General features: G+C 36.7%; 1 protein-coding gene across 1 annotated transcript in view; it reads right to left on the bottom strand.

Annotated features, from left to right (window-relative positions):
• Positions 1-15,854, bottom strand: part of otogl (otogelin-like) — a 73,051-nt gene that overhangs the window by 36,401 nt on the left and 20,796 nt on the right. The window contains exons 12-25 of the mRNA XM_088923690.1: positions 15,300-15,425; positions 14,305-14,413; positions 13,703-13,749; positions 13,230-13,375; positions 11,646-11,778; positions 9,309-9,486; positions 7,105-7,229; positions 6,716-6,925; positions 5,493-5,658; positions 4,819-4,893; positions 4,308-4,351; positions 3,700-3,871; positions 1,268-1,375; positions 155-293 (exon numbers count right to left, since the gene is read on the bottom strand). Coding sequence (XP_088779816.1) covers positions 155-293; positions 1,268-1,375; positions 3,700-3,871; positions 4,308-4,351; positions 4,819-4,893; positions 5,493-5,658; positions 6,716-6,925; positions 7,105-7,229; positions 9,309-9,486; positions 11,646-11,778; positions 13,230-13,375; positions 13,703-13,749; positions 14,305-14,413; positions 15,300-15,425 — 1,778 coding nt within the window. The remainder of the gene's footprint in view (positions 1-154; positions 294-1,267; positions 1,376-3,699; positions 3,872-4,307; positions 4,352-4,818; positions 4,894-5,492; positions 5,659-6,715; positions 6,926-7,104; positions 7,230-9,308; positions 9,487-11,645; positions 11,779-13,229; positions 13,376-13,702; positions 13,750-14,304; positions 14,414-15,299; positions 15,426-15,854) is intronic.

The raw sequence follows: 15,854 nt of genomic DNA on the forward strand, positions 1-15,854 counted from the left end.
GTTTTATCTAACTTTATAGTTTACACAAATATGCAATACAAAACAAATTATTAGTATATGTATATTCCACCTGCCATAATCTTTAAGTCAGAGTGATAAATACAGAAAAAAGATTTTAAATTACACATCATTTTGTTTGTGTAGGAAAGCCTACCTTCACTAAATAGACCTGGCAATCGCTGACATAATCATATTCCAGCCCATCAAAAGTGTGGTAATGGCGGTCACTGTAAACAGTGCAAACTGATGGGCAGGGATAGTAGGTACAGTTAAAATACCCTCGATGGCAAACACTGGAAACAAGACAAAGAATTTCCCAGTTTAGTTAGAGACAAGCTGCTGTACTTATTCCAGCTCTTATTTAGACAAATTACAAACATCATAAAAAACAATTTAGATTAAAAAAAAAAACCTTTATCAGACTACACCTAATTTTGGGGGTATTTCTGTATGCATTTCTTAAAAATTACTTTTTAACAAATGCATACACAAAAATATTGGTAACATAATACGAAATTAAAATATATTTATAATATAATGATATATATATCGCATAGCCCTGAAATTTTAAATGACATGTTATACACTACATTTGCAACAATCACATAATATTTCACACAGAATCTAAAGAGTTTTGAAATTAAGTGATGGAAAAATGATATTGTCCTGGGAAGAACAAAAGAAGTGTGCCTTTATAGACAAAAAAAAATGAAGCTCAGAAAATGAAGTTACTGAATGATAACTATTTCTTGTGCTCCGTCACAAGTCCTCTCTTGATGAGTTCTATGACTCAAGGTGACCTCCAAACTTGAATGTGGAAAAACACCAAACTCAAAAAGCAAGGAACAAAGCCAACATCGAATAATTGTGTCTAGTTGGAATGTTAAAGTTCATACCAAAAGAGGCATGTTGAAGTTTCATTTTTCACTGATACCAGGGTTTGTTTCTGTCATTCCTTATTCATTACAATCAGGAAAATATAGCTATATTCTGCAATAAATACAAACTATTTCTCTGGAACATATTCACAATAACCACATGTATAAAAGCAAGTTAAATATAATTTAATGCAAGGGATATTATTCTATAAATTACTAACTACTAATTGTGAAAGTATGGGTACACTTTCCTCCAGAAACACTATGACTATTTGTAATTTTGTTAGTAGGTGAAGTCCACCTAGTGACAAACAGATATATATACTGTATATATATCCATTATTTTATTTTCTATTCATTACTTTCTGTTACAGTAAGTTTGCACATACCATTTATAACAAGGTGTGGCCACTATTTCTCCTGGTAAATACTCTTGGCCTAGCCAGGCACATGGACAGTTTTCTGGAAAATAGCACTCTTGTTTGTGCCTCACCAACCTTTAAAGAAAAAAAGACAACGGAGAACAAAAGGCATTTCTGCTGACCTAATTTGACGAAGTCTGTTTGCTCACTAGTTTTACCACTCTGTAAAACAAAATTTGTATGTACAGTGATTATTTTCACCAAACATATTTTTAGAGACACTTAATTGAGCAATATTTTTAGATTTAAGTTAAAACTGGCCCAGCAATGTAAAACTTGTTGTTTTCTTTCCATCTCATCAGCAATTATAAATTCATTACCCCAATAACACATGATATTTGTTACATACTCAATCTATTCAAATCTAAACACTAACAGAATAAAGTAAATAGATAAAATGAAAGAAAAAAGGAAAAGTCATCATTGCATAAGGATTCAAACCATTTGTTGTGGCAAACCTCAATTAATTTAAATGCACAAAATAACATTAACAAACCATAGTTGAGTGGCCTCTGTGTGCAATAATAGTGGATCCAAGGATTAAAAAGACACTTGTCTCTGTGAAGTACCTTGGTCAGGCAGTGAATTTCAAACAAAGACTCAACCATTAAGAACCTTTCATAGCACGTCTGGGATAATGTTTAAAAAATCATATCAGGAGAAAGATACAAACAATATTGAAGCTTCTGAATATCCCTGCGAGCACAGTCCACTCAAGAAATGGAAAGTGCATTGTACCACCCAGAAACTGCCTGTATCAGGTTGGCAATTTAGTCTGAGCAGTCGGGCAAGGAAATATCTGCCAATGTGAGGCTAACGACAATAACTGGAAGGAGCTATAGTTCAATAAGTAAGAGGATAAATCCGTATCAGTCATCAATATCCCTGTCACTTTACAAAGTTAACCTGTGTGGCTGAGTGGAAAATCCATCTCATCAATCTGGAACTTTCCAAGCACTATGTTTGGCACAACCAGAAAAAGCAGCACCCACAGTCAGTATTGTGGTGGCTGTTTCATACTACAAAAACACTTCCTCTCAGCAGGCAGGACTGGAAAGCTTATTACGACAGAGAAAAGTACATGCCAATCTTAGATGAAAACAGACTAAATAGACTCCTGAAGACTTCAAACTGGTGTGATAATTCACCTTTCAGCAGGACAATAATCCAAAGCACAAGGCCGAAGCTATACTGAACTCGCTTAAGAATAAGGAAGTGAATGTCTTTGAGTGGCCCAGTCAAAGCCCTGACTTGAATCCTATAAAGAATTTGCAGAAAGACTTGAAAACGTCTGCCCATAAGCAAAAGCAAGTAACTTGAAACAGCTTGAGCTAGTCTGCCAAGAAGAATGGGCCAAACCTACACCAGACCAGTGTGCAAAGCTAATAGAGACTGACCCAAAAAGACTAATTCCTGACAAAGTTGCTTCAAATTTAGGTCTGAATACTTATGCCATCAATATATGCATTTTGTCTCTATTTTCTGTGGACATTTACTGTAACGTACTGTACCTACCCTTTAGAATTCTTCAGTGTGAGAATTCTAGTATTGAATTTCAGATGACAAAAATATGTACAGGTATAATTTTGTAATTACACAAAATGGAACAAGTTAGGAAGGGTCTGAATATTTTTTAATATGTACATAGTAAGTATATATATGCGTAATAGCACAATCTATACAATGAGGTCTCACTTGTTCATTATTTTCTTAAAATATGTTTAAAAATGCCTCACCAAATTAAAAGAAAATGAAAGAAAAAACATTTCAATATAATGCCTGTAAATTACTTACATTTTGATCAACTTAATATATGTTATATTGAAGTATTGTAGAATTTAAAAATATTTGAAAAAGGATTGCTTACAGACTGCTTTCTTAAGACACTACAACACAAACACATTTTAAAATATTTTACATTAAACAAGTGTCCTGCATTCACAAAGCATTAATTAATTTCCTGGAGGCTATAATGAAACACAAAACACACTAATTTTAATAAAGAATGACTACAGCTTCACAGCTTTTAAACTGAGAGGGCATTAAAAACCATGACAAATAAGTATTGGAACCTAAAGTACAGTATACAGTACATTGTAATTTTAATACATCCTGGTATTAAAATAAACTTTATGTGCTGTGGACTGTGATTTAAATTTAATTTGCATTGCATTCCCTTTAAAAGTTAGAGTAATAGTATTATGCTTTAATAAACCCTTTAAGGATCAGGACACTATATTTAAGAAACCAGATTCCATCTACAGTACATTTGGCATCATTTGCATGACTATCTTTTCATTTCCACTGAATTTCTGAACACATCAGAACTGTGACTGCTTCATGTCAGGCAATCAAGCTGGCGACTGACTGAAACAGCTCTATGCCTGCAGATCACCTACCCTGGTGGACACCCACAGCCTGGCACACAGGGTGTCATGGGCGGGCAGGTGAGGTTCATCATCAGGTTGCGACACGTCAGTTCACATGCGATGCCAGTACGGGGCTGTCCAGGCTGGTGCTCCCTGCAGTTGAAATATGTCTTTCCTGGAGGACACTCTCCTGGCTCCGGATCTGCAACAACCAGCGCCTTTAAATCACCTTATACAACCCTTTCTCACAGTTCTTTATACTGTACCCACAGTTCTTAAACAACCCTTTCTCACAGTTGAGAATACACCCTTTCTCACTGCTTGGACATCAGTGCCTTTTTTTGTTTGCCTTTTGCAACTATTAACAAAACAATAAACAAATAAATCTATAAGATGGACAAATAAATCTTAAAATACACCTCATATTCCACATTATTTGTAATATTTTTATATCAATGCACAGCCATTCATTTATTAATTTTTATTCTTATCGTTGTCCTAAAGCCAAACTAGCATTGTTATGTCAGGTGCATTCAAATTCATGGAGTCATAGATTCTAAACACTTCTCAGGGGTAAAACAATAGTGCTACAGGACATGTGTACAATAGCGAAATAAAAACTTAAGGGAAAACATTACCCGGTTCTTGAGGTGCACATTCCATCCGGCCATTTCTGCAGAGGCTGTTGATTTAAAGAGGGTTCTGGGTTACTTTTTTCTACTACAGCATCTTGCAGACAAGTGTGAGGCACAACAGAAATGAACACATGACATCGCAATTATCCCATCCATCCATTTTTAGAAAATCCCTTATCCCCAGTAAGAGACATGGCAATTCAGAGCTCATCCCAGAAACACATGGTGCAAACATACACTGTAAATGGCATCATAACAATTCTAAGAAAATGAGAAAATGAACTAGGTCTGTAACATTAGGAGTCGATTTTCTTTTTCACAGCATACTAAACTTCAGTGATGAAAATAATGGGCTGAAAACGTATTCTCAACCATCAATAATTCTCAAATTAAATAATATGATGCCTCTATGAAACAATGACAGAAAGTTTAATAATATAGAATACAATTCAAGATTAGAGAGGTGGGATGAAGCCAGTGAAATCATATTTTAGACATGAAGAACACCGATTACCAGGGGCCGGATGCACTGAAAGAAACTTCTCCAGGCTGGTACACGGAGCCCATGAAGTAGCAGTGGCATTGGGAACTGCAAGCAAAAAGAAGAATTATGCTTCTGCTCTGTTCTATTAAAACTTATTCCACTGCTATGCAATTTGCTTTGTAATTTTAATACTTTTGTTCACACTCCGTTTATTCCAAAGAAATGTTTAGGTAAAATGATCATGACACTGTCTGCTGTCAGGAATGGTAAATGCCTGTACCGTTTTTACATAAAGTGGTGTTAGAAGGAAAAAAAAATTGAAATACAGGTATAATATGATCATATTCTTTTTGATTCCATCGTTTTTTTAACAATTTTCTAACGTTTTTAAAGTCTTCAAAACGCCTCGTCAATCACAGATCCTTTCAAAACAAATGAAAAAATAAACTTTACACTACAACAGAGGGTTATCAACTAAATCCAACAGTGTTTTACAAAACCTACCAGTGTACCCTCTACTTGACATGCAATGCAATGAGCATGCTTGACAAACCACTGATTGGACCACATGCCTCCTGTCAGTAGTATACATCTTTGGGCCCCACTCTCATGGTGACATCCCCTTAAAAGATGTCATCATTGACTACTGTTCATATCACATGAAGAGGGCAATTCCCTGTGCAGTGGAAGCTGTAGATGCCTACACTGTGACACAGCGCTGCCGGATGTCATCGTAGTATGCCCCTTCAGAGCAGTTGCAGCCCTCTGCGCAGTCTTCATCACAGTGGTCATCGCTAGAGAGGGACTGGCATGTCTTTCCACAAGTCGACGTGCACGTGTGATACTGCATTCCACCCAGGCACACCATACCTGCATGCAGAACATTGTACCAAAGATAGAGAGATTCCTGTTTGCCCAATGTAACAACAGTAACAGCCCATTGCTCAAAAACAAAGGTGCTTGCGTATATCTATGCAACTTGTCGTGAATGCATCCATCCTTTTCTTTTTAAATGTTGCCCTTCATGAAGTATTATTCATATGAACATCTCCAGATTGCTGTAACAGACTACAGTACTAATAATGTACAGTGATATGGAATATAATCAAAACTTATGTTAAAAGAATAGATTCAGTTCTGACAGCTCATCCTAACCAGTGAAAACCTGGGTCCCTCCTCCAGGGCAGCAGATTATTATAATACTCAATAACCAATGGTATTTGTATAGTTCCCAATATATACCGTTCATTACAAAAAATCTCAAAGCTCCATTAATGCACTGGCAGCTTCCTACACATTAGATCAGACAGATCACACAGACATGTGACAGATTTCAGCAGTTAAATTAACAGGTAATTTTAGGGAGGCCAGATTGTATAAGATCAGAGCAGTACTTACCCAGCAACAACATTGCTACTGTTTTGAAAAGTGTCATGGGACCTTTGAAAACAATTTAATGTCTCATCTGCAGGACAGCAACTCTTACTGCACATGTTCATCTGGCTGCAGCAGTGGATTTTTAAATTTTCCGATCCGGATCGAACAGTAAAACCTCATGTGCCACCAACTCCACCTGCAGTAACAAGCTGGTTGTCTTTTGATTTCTGCCCTCCCAGTATTGACCAGGGACGAGTTCTGGCTACAAGGTGGCAATGCTGCTGCTGGAGCTAAACATCAGTGTTGAAAGCTGTTTGATCACAGGCCATTGAATTCTTCATTAGAAACCAAAGCAGTTTTCCCTGAACAATGGGTATCATGAAATCAACTGATGAAAAACTAATAGGAGTTTAAGAAATACAGAGTGTGTCCTCAAAATTAAACAATACTCCAAGATCACTTTTAGATATTTCACTTTGTGAAAAAGGGTTCAGAAGTGGTAAGCCACAATCCACAATCTGTGCCTTTTTTCCCCGGCTGTTTCACTTACCACATTCAGAGACGTGTGCCCTGAAATTGATGACAACCTTGTGCTTGGCACAGACGTACGCGTAGTGTGCAAGAGCAGTGCACAGGCAGTTACTCCCACATCTGCAGGCTTGGAATCGGCACTGCTGGAAATAGACGCTGGGACTGACGTAGGAGTGACACGGGGCGAACAGGTCTTCGTTGATGAAGTCACACTGCGAGGCATAGAAAACTACAACACACACAGCTATTAGAAAGCCTTCTAAGAGCTTAAGATTTTAACATTAAGCCACTTTCTCTTAAAACACCTCTCAAACAAACTCAATATTACAAATATTCAACAGTTCTTCTGTGAAAGAGCAACTACTTATTCCAAAGAGACATATTCCCCTAGTACAATTAAAAATGTACCATTTTGCTGGTTCATTTCACAAGGATCAATGATGGGAATATTAACTGGGCTTGTACAAGCAGACGAGACCTTCCATGCATTGATGTGAAGTTGAGGAGTACCCTCAATCATTCCCGATGGTGATCTGAAACAGTATAAAATACAAGTTATGTTTAATAGCAATTCACATATTTGATAATGCTTGTATTGTGAAAGAACATTAGAACATAAGACAGTTACAAATCGGGGCTTTTACATAGGCGTTTGATCTCAAGAATCAGGACATCAGCTTCAGCAACATGGCTGCGTAGCTCTACAATATCTTGATTTTTTTTTATTTTAAACTATTTTTTTTAGAGACACTGCAGAAATGCAGAAAACACACATTCACACATTCTCATCATTGATAGTGCACTGAGATTTAGTACAGACCCTGAAGACCTCTGGATGAAATAATAATCATCTAGTATACTGGTTTAAATTATCATTGTTTTTAAGTGTTTGTCCACTGCAAATGCGAGTCACTTAAAAAACCAGTCGGATTATGAACAAGATCGGATTCAGCCATAAGTATGGTATTATACACTGGTGGGAAAAACATAAAGCAAATGCCAGATGGACCTACAGATCAGACAATCAAATACTATGTGAATCCAAGAGGAATTTGGGAGAGCTGTTGAAGGAGAATGACAAAGACATTGATATGAATAGTGTCCAAGACATGCCAGGAGATGATTCAGTAAAGAGGCACTTTGACTCCTCATTACAGCTTTCAAAATGCTCATTTAGATCTGGAGGATTGTCCAAGGTGTCATTGCTTACATTTTGCTCCAATCAACAACATTAATCATAGAATGATTTTTGCTGCCAATTCAAACATTTTACATGCGATTATGAAAAAGTTGCTTAACATTTTCAAAATGTAGGTGTTGGAACTTATTTGTTCCACTCTATTTCTTAATATTTCTTTTTATTTCAGTCGATCATTGCTTCTCTTAAATATTGAATGTATTTTACTAAATAAAGCAATAAATAATAGTCACAACAGAAAAGACTTCTAGTATAAAGTCACAATACTAATACAGACACTACAGGAAACTCACAAAGCTTTAAATCGCAATTGAAACTCCAGAATTTTTTGCTAGAAGGAGGCATCTTTTAAAACACAAAAAATCAAAGACCATTTTCAGAATATTTACCTCAAAGTTATTTAGCTCGTCAAGTTTCAATTTAAATGTTATATTGCTTCAAAAATGCTTTAAAAAATACGTGGACTGCAACTTGGTTTTGTGCCCCTGTATCTTTTCATTACTAATCTAAAACATTAGTTCAACCAGTTGCATTTTCAAAACAGTAGATATAATGTGTCCTTTACAAATACAACTACTGATGAATTAATATTAGGAGGAATTGTAAATATTACAGGTTTGTCATTAAGCAATTTATAATTCTCTTTGGTCAAAGTCTTTTCACAACAACTCAATATAAACAATGTATGAGTAGCCAATATAAAATGTAGTTAATCAATAAATTTATCAATCAAATCTCATTGACTCATCATCAGGTGTTCCTTATCATTAAAATCATTTGTTCTTCTCTACACATTCTTAAAGCTAACAAAAGGTTGGCTTTTGCACGACAAGGCTCACCTTACTAGTACCATGTTTCTGTAAAATGGAGGCAAACTATTGAGTGGCAAACATTGTATAAATACACTTATCAACCTTAAATACACTTATCACTTATCAGTTGATACACAGCGATAACCAAGTTGTACAAATAACACACAGAGAAGAGAAAGTGCTTCAAACTATGGGGGGCGGCTATGATTTTCTGTGTACATGTTGACCTGCTTTGTAAAAAAACAAAATATTCTGAGGAATTTCAGAAAACATCTGTTCAGCCTAATATGCCAGATAAATGACAATATTTATCTTTGTAGAATTATGAGAGAGTCTTTATTACAGTTTCCATTAACTAAATGAGGATTTTCATGGTAAGAATTAGCTAAGGCGATTAGTCATTTCTTACCAACAGAACGTACTTTCCAAGCATCAATTCAAGACCATGATTAACATCAAATCACAATCGTTGATGCAGTAGACTGATCACACAGATGACAAAATCATGTCAAATAATCATTGTTCTCACACTTTTGGAATGACATTATAGTTGCTCAGGATGAAAACCACACAAACTGTGCTCAGAGCACAAAGGGACTTACAGGAAATCATCTCTTAAATTCCCATTGAAGGTGCCGCACAGACCCACTGTCCCACCCTTCCAGCTACTGTCAAGCACCACGTACAGCCTCCCCCCACTCCTGTCAAACTGGATCCGTAACCCGAAGCTGGTCTTCAGTTGCGTGAACAGGGCGGTCAACTTCCGTATCTCGATGGTATCTGCACAAGAAAACAGACAAATTGGTCTTTTTTGTTATTACATAAAAAATCCTGATTCAGAATATGGCTGCAAAAAGGCTAATTGCTTTCTGCCTCTACATGTAACTCTTAATTAAAAAGTTGAAAACAGATTATCTCTAGAGTGACGGTCCTTTCAATAACAATCCATCTTCTAAACACTGTATCCAATACAGGATCAAAGAGGAGCCAGGGGCTTGGCCAACAAGCAACAGGCACAAGGCAGGATACACCCTGGAAAGGACAGCAGTGCATTGCAGGGCAGGCAGAGACACACACTCACACCAGGGCCAATTCCACCAGAAGCCAATTAACCTCCCAGTATGTCTTGGGACTGTGGAAGAAAACAAAAGCACCCAGAGAAAACACATACTCCACAAAGGAATTGAACACAGGGCCCCCACACTGCTAGGCAGATATGCTAACCACTGCGCCATCTTCCTTTCAGCATGTGTCATTTTAATAAATAAATATCATTATAACTATTACACCAAAATGAATTGTTAAAATAACACATAAAGGCTCAATGAGAGAAAGGGAGACTGGGAAGCTGGGAGGTTCACCTTTAGTTTTTCATGTTATGACACCACACAGAAAAAATGAAAAATGACCTTTTGTGGTCATTTTGGTCTTCTGGGATATGTTCCAGTTTTTGAGTCCAACAATAATCCATTCTGCTTGCTATGTGGCAAAGTCAATTGACATTTTAATCCCTTCACTTGTACAATGGGGATTTTCCAGAGATCACCCAACATCATGGAAATGAAGGGGAAATTTTGAAATGGTGTACACACACAGAAAGTATCCATGGCTGAAAACTGGTAGAGATGTAGAATTATAGAGATCTTTGCCAAACACTGTCCATGGATTTTACCAAGGCAAGGCTGGGTGGGCAAACACAGTGAGCACATGCATCCTACACACAGATATAATCTGTAATCCTACATCTCTACCTGCTTTCAGCCAATCAAACCCGGGGCACTGGAGCTCTAAAGGTAGCAGTACCAACTGCAAGCTACTGTGTTGCCCCAATTCTCAAAAATAAATCATTATCCAATCATTTTCTGTGGCTTTTTTCCATAATAATTTTAATAATTTTAATAATTTTAATAATAATATTTTGCATTTTTTGCAGTTGTTTTTCCCAAACCACATGAGCTGTAGCCACAACATGCAATTTCTCAAATTCTCCCAATAACTTACTCTTCTGCAGCATTCTAACTCTTTCATTTTTTGTCTCTTCTTACTGATCCAAGCTTACATTTATTTTATGAACTGTTTTCTGTTTCTGTATCTTTTTGTATTCAGGTTTCAAAACCATGTTAATACAGACAGCACACCTTGGTTGAAGATCTCTTATACAGCAGAAAGACATTTCTCCCTTAAGAACACTTCTTTTCCAAAATACTTCATTATCCAAAAGCACTTCAATGCTCTTCACTTTTAAGAAAACTGTTGTGTTTTTTTATATATTAATCCGTCTGCATCCACATAATTGTGGGCTCTTTTAATGTAATTTACAAAACAAGAGCAAAGCACAATCTAATATACTGTTAAACACGCCTCAAGTTTTACACAATAACATTCCTGCCCAAGAATCAGACAGCTAAGACAGAAACACTGTGCAATAAGGATTTGACCACATCAGCAGCAGGACTCCAAGTCTTTGCTATCTCTCCCTGGTACCATGGATCTGGATGGCAGAGAGCTCCATTCAAAAGATATCAAAATGGGGCAGGATCCAGGGATGTCTGAGGGAATGTGGTGTCTCTTCATAGTGTGCCAACATTTGTTCAGCAGCAGTGAGACCAGCCAAGCAAATGTGTTGCTGCCATCGCAAGAGGCCAAGACTTCAGTTATCACTTAACGAGAGAAGTAGGGGAGAGCCAGACACCCATTTGTAAAATGTAATATCTATACATTCCCAAAACACATGAAGAAGGTGCTCCTTGAAGAGAGCATACACTGTACATTTATTAAAAAGCACACATTTTAAACTTCTGACCTCTCAAGGATGATGAGTTTTCCTCAGAGTGATGAATAACTGAGATTATTACTACTCTAACGGCATTTTCTGCAGTTACTGCAGGGTACTGGAGACACAGTGATCCATAAAGGATGAAGCCACGGCAGTATCTTACCATCGGAGTAGGGCAGGTTTGCAGCCTGATTAACTCCAACTAGAATCTCGCCTTCTCTGGTGAGAGTCACTTGCCTGTTCACATCTTCATCTACCACCAGTGTTATAGACTGTATGCAAGAGTATTCCAGAGACTACGAAACAAGCAAAATAGCGTGAAAGGAAAGAAAAATATCACATTTATCAGGTTTTTGTTCCTTAAAGTGAAACGTCTTCCCCTATTTTAGTTTTGAAGAAACAGCAGAACAGCAGCAGTTTTTAAGAAACAGCAGAAATTAAAAGACACCATAAATACTGTATATGGCATTAATGACATTCTAAGCAGTCTGACTCTGATTCCCTGCATTTACATCACATGGAGTTTGTAACACATCTTAGTTTTACATGATATATGATAGTTCAGAATCTTATATAGTCTCAGGCTCTCAGGCTCAATTAAAGCTTTCACCTTTCCTAAAACAGTTAAAAATACACATTTTGGAGGCAAAAGAGATACAGAATTTTTCATGGAATAAATCTTTAGTATTATTAAATGTCCACACCCTGTATTCTTCAAAAAAGTTAAGACATTAAAAAAATGCTTGTATTCATTCCAAAAAATCTACAATTACATTGTGGGACAATTTTACATAATCCAGACAAAAAATGTTTAAATGAAAGTCATAAAAAACAAACCTGGTTGCCTATTAATGAGTGATGTTGATTATACAGTTTTCAATTCAAAGCTCATAAGACAAATGTTGACATAACATACTGTAGAACAAGTAATTTAATATTACTTATAAAAGTAGGAAATCTGTAAATAAAAGTTGAATTGGATGATTGATTTACTTACATTCAAACTTTGAAACTTACTTGAAATACCATTTTAGTTTCCTCATACCTTCACCAATCACAGACCTGAAATTGCCTTAGTTTGTTATTCTAAGCATATATCTTCCCCTGTATCTTTAGGGCACCAGTAGTTAAAAACACATCCTCTGCCTCAGAAAAATTATCAGATGGCCTGCAATGCCAGTATCAAAATCATTTTTTGATTTTGATACCGGCATCCTGGTCAAATTTCCCATTGGCCCTTACCAATCATGGCCTCCTAATAATCCCCCATGTATGAACTGGCTTCTTTACTCTGCTCTCCTCCCCACTGATAGCTGGTGTGTGGTGAGCGTTCTGGTGCACTATGGCTGCCGTCGCATCATCCAGGTGGATGCTGCACATTGGTGGTGGTGGAGGGGAGTCCCCATTACCTGTAAAGCGCTTTGAGTGGAGTGTCCAGAAAAGCGCTATATTAAGTGTAAGCAATTATTATCCTGATTATTTTTCATCTTCTGAAGAAAATCACAGATTTCTTTTAGTCTTACATGTCCATTTGGTTGTCTTGTCCACATGATTTGCTTATTAATGCTGATAATATATGGCAATCTCTACCACATTCACATCTGGCAATAAACTAATAAACTATTTTTAGTTACAGCAGCATCGATTATTCAGAAACAATCAAATAGATCCATACAAGCTCAAACTGCAATGGTCTGAATCTGAGTCACGTTTTTTTGTCTTATAGTATCATATGAGTTTGTGTTACCTCACCGCAGGGCATGTTCTGTAATGTCAGAGTGAACTTGGAGGTTCTCCAGCTCTTCACCAGGACATACTGACAGGTACCGTGAAGCATGAAGATCCGCCCATCAAAGGAGGTTACATGAGAGTCACCTGTGACTGAGCACTCCGCTACAATACAAGACAGTACACTGTGTAATATGTTTTTATGATATGTACACTATGTAATAAAGATTAAATTAAAGATTAAAGATGCTTGCAGTGGATTGATCATTCATTAACTGCATCATGAGATGGGAGTTGCCTTTTGCCATTTGTTTCACAATTCTGCCTGTAGGGAGTAAATCTCATTGGGATTAATCACGAAAGGTTCTGTTAGTCAATGATTGCCAATACTTTTTTTGTCTTTTTTTTGTTTTCCTAAAATAATGAGACCTTATTATGGGCAAAACAGGACCAATTCATTCACATGCTTGGAAAGAAATAAAGGTTCGTTACCTGTGCAATTGTTCTCTGTGCAGTTCCATACACCGCCACTGCAAATGCTGAAAGCATGACATTTGTGGTTAAAACACCATATTTCTCATTTATCACAATTAAAATCAAAATGAGTGTGCATAAAAGATTATTTCTACCATATTTACCTGAAATGTATGGAAAAAAAGGCTTATGTTTTTATATGTTCATTTTTTTTTGCTTTCCTACTGTAGCACAGCTGCCTGATTAGCAGATTCCTATTGACTAGTTTTTCAGCAAATACTGTATATTTTGTTGAGCATTATTGTATTATTTCAGCCCCAAATGTGATCATAAGCTAATTATAATCACATAGTAATTCACAATCAATAATTTTCCCATTGAATAAGAAATGCATTCCTATATGGCCATATCTTTTCTCCATCATAATTGTGTGGGGTTTTGGAAGGATTCATTAAATTGCAGCCCTGTCCAATTTCTATATTTCTCCTAGTGCCCTGCAGCATACAGATGTGATTGTGTGACTACAATGTTCCAGTACAAATGAATTCTTTAAGGGTCTTTTCTCAGAGGGCTTTTGCAAAGAAACTGACTGTTCAAGATCCATTCAAGAGCCATCTTACCATGTGCTGCAGCCCTGTTCCAAAATATGTCCAAGAGGGTAAGCAGTACCATGATACACACAGGGGCAATTTGCTACTGAGATGCAGGTCCCATTCTCCAAGACAAGACCTGGCAGGAAACAATTAAAAATCCAGGAATAACTATGTGTTTTCTCCATATTGAAGAAGAAGAGAGATGCCCGGGAAGTGAGATAATATTATTTTCTTGTTTTTGTATGTTTTTGCAAACTATGCAGTCTAGTGGCTTGAAGTAGGCTTTGTGTTCAAATATATATAAAGATGGTGCCTGTCCTTGGTCAGTAAGATAAGGGGCATGTATTTGGTAAGCTGGCTATATGCCCAGAACATGAAAAGAACTAACTGTTAACTAGTCTGCAACTTAGATATAATTAATTGGCAAGTGTTGCTGTCTTATCATTTGTTTATAATGTGTCATAGTTACTCTTTGTGTTTTAAGGTATAAAGGACCATCTTTAGCTACTTATTTTTTAAGTCTGGTGGTCCCAAGCCGGACTTCCATATGCATATGAATAAAGGGACTTCTGCTTCACAGACACCTGAACTTTGTCATTTGTTTGACACTACAATATCAATACTGTTTCATATATCTTATATGCTCCTTTATATCTGTCAATATAAACGAACTATTAACATGTTATCAATGATGTTGTAAACAGTCATAAAATTCTGATATAACCCAAATACTAGGGATATCTAATGTGCTTCCACTCTAACCACTAATTCCATGTATTAGTGTAGGAACATTTGTATTGAGGTTCACATAAAGGCAAAGACTATTTAGCTGAGCTAAAATTATCAACTAACTTTAGAGAGTAAAGGTACTAACTGAAAAATAGCCGCCTAAAATATATGTCTGCTTCCTAATTATGTAAAACAAATCATAGCACATATGGATCCCACAATAAATGTGTATATACATTACATATTTGTGACTTGGATGTATGGATTGCTGTGTTATTAAGAGATATGATTACCATCAGGGCAGTAACAGCCATCCAGACAGTGCAGATTGCTTCCCAGGCATTCCTTCTCAAATGTGCAGGTAGGCGGACAGCAGCTGATACAGTCTCGGTGAACGAAACTATCCTCACAACCATCCGCTGAAAATTTCACAGATCATTTCTTTGTCATTTCACATGCTCAGGCCCAATAGTATATTGTATTGCAGTAGCATACAGAAATGAAGCTCAGTTTGTTCACAAAATATTTCCAGCGTCCCCTCCTCGGTTATGTAAGAAAACACTGAACATACTTTTTTAGGTGCACAGACAAATGCTTATCTAATTATTGAGCTTATTTCATTTTCCATCAATGTAGACTGTTAAGATGAACACATCACATAAAAAAGAAGGTGACGAGCGAATCAGGCCAAATTCAGATCACGGCACTAACAGATTTCAGCAGAAGTACATAGTTCTGAAGTACAGGACGGAGGAAGGAAGGAGTCATTGTACCATGGTTTATTTTTATTCACGAGATAGGTTGGTGAGGTAAATAATACTTGCAAATAACAGACATGTAAGATTGCT

The sequence above is a fragment of the Atractosteus spatula genome, chromosome 8 (assembly GCF_055471065.1).
Source record: "Atractosteus spatula isolate fAtrSpa1 chromosome 8, fAtrSpa1.hap1, whole genome shotgun sequence".
Lineage (NCBI taxonomy): Eukaryota > Metazoa > Chordata > Actinopteri > Semionotiformes > Lepisosteidae > Atractosteus > Atractosteus spatula.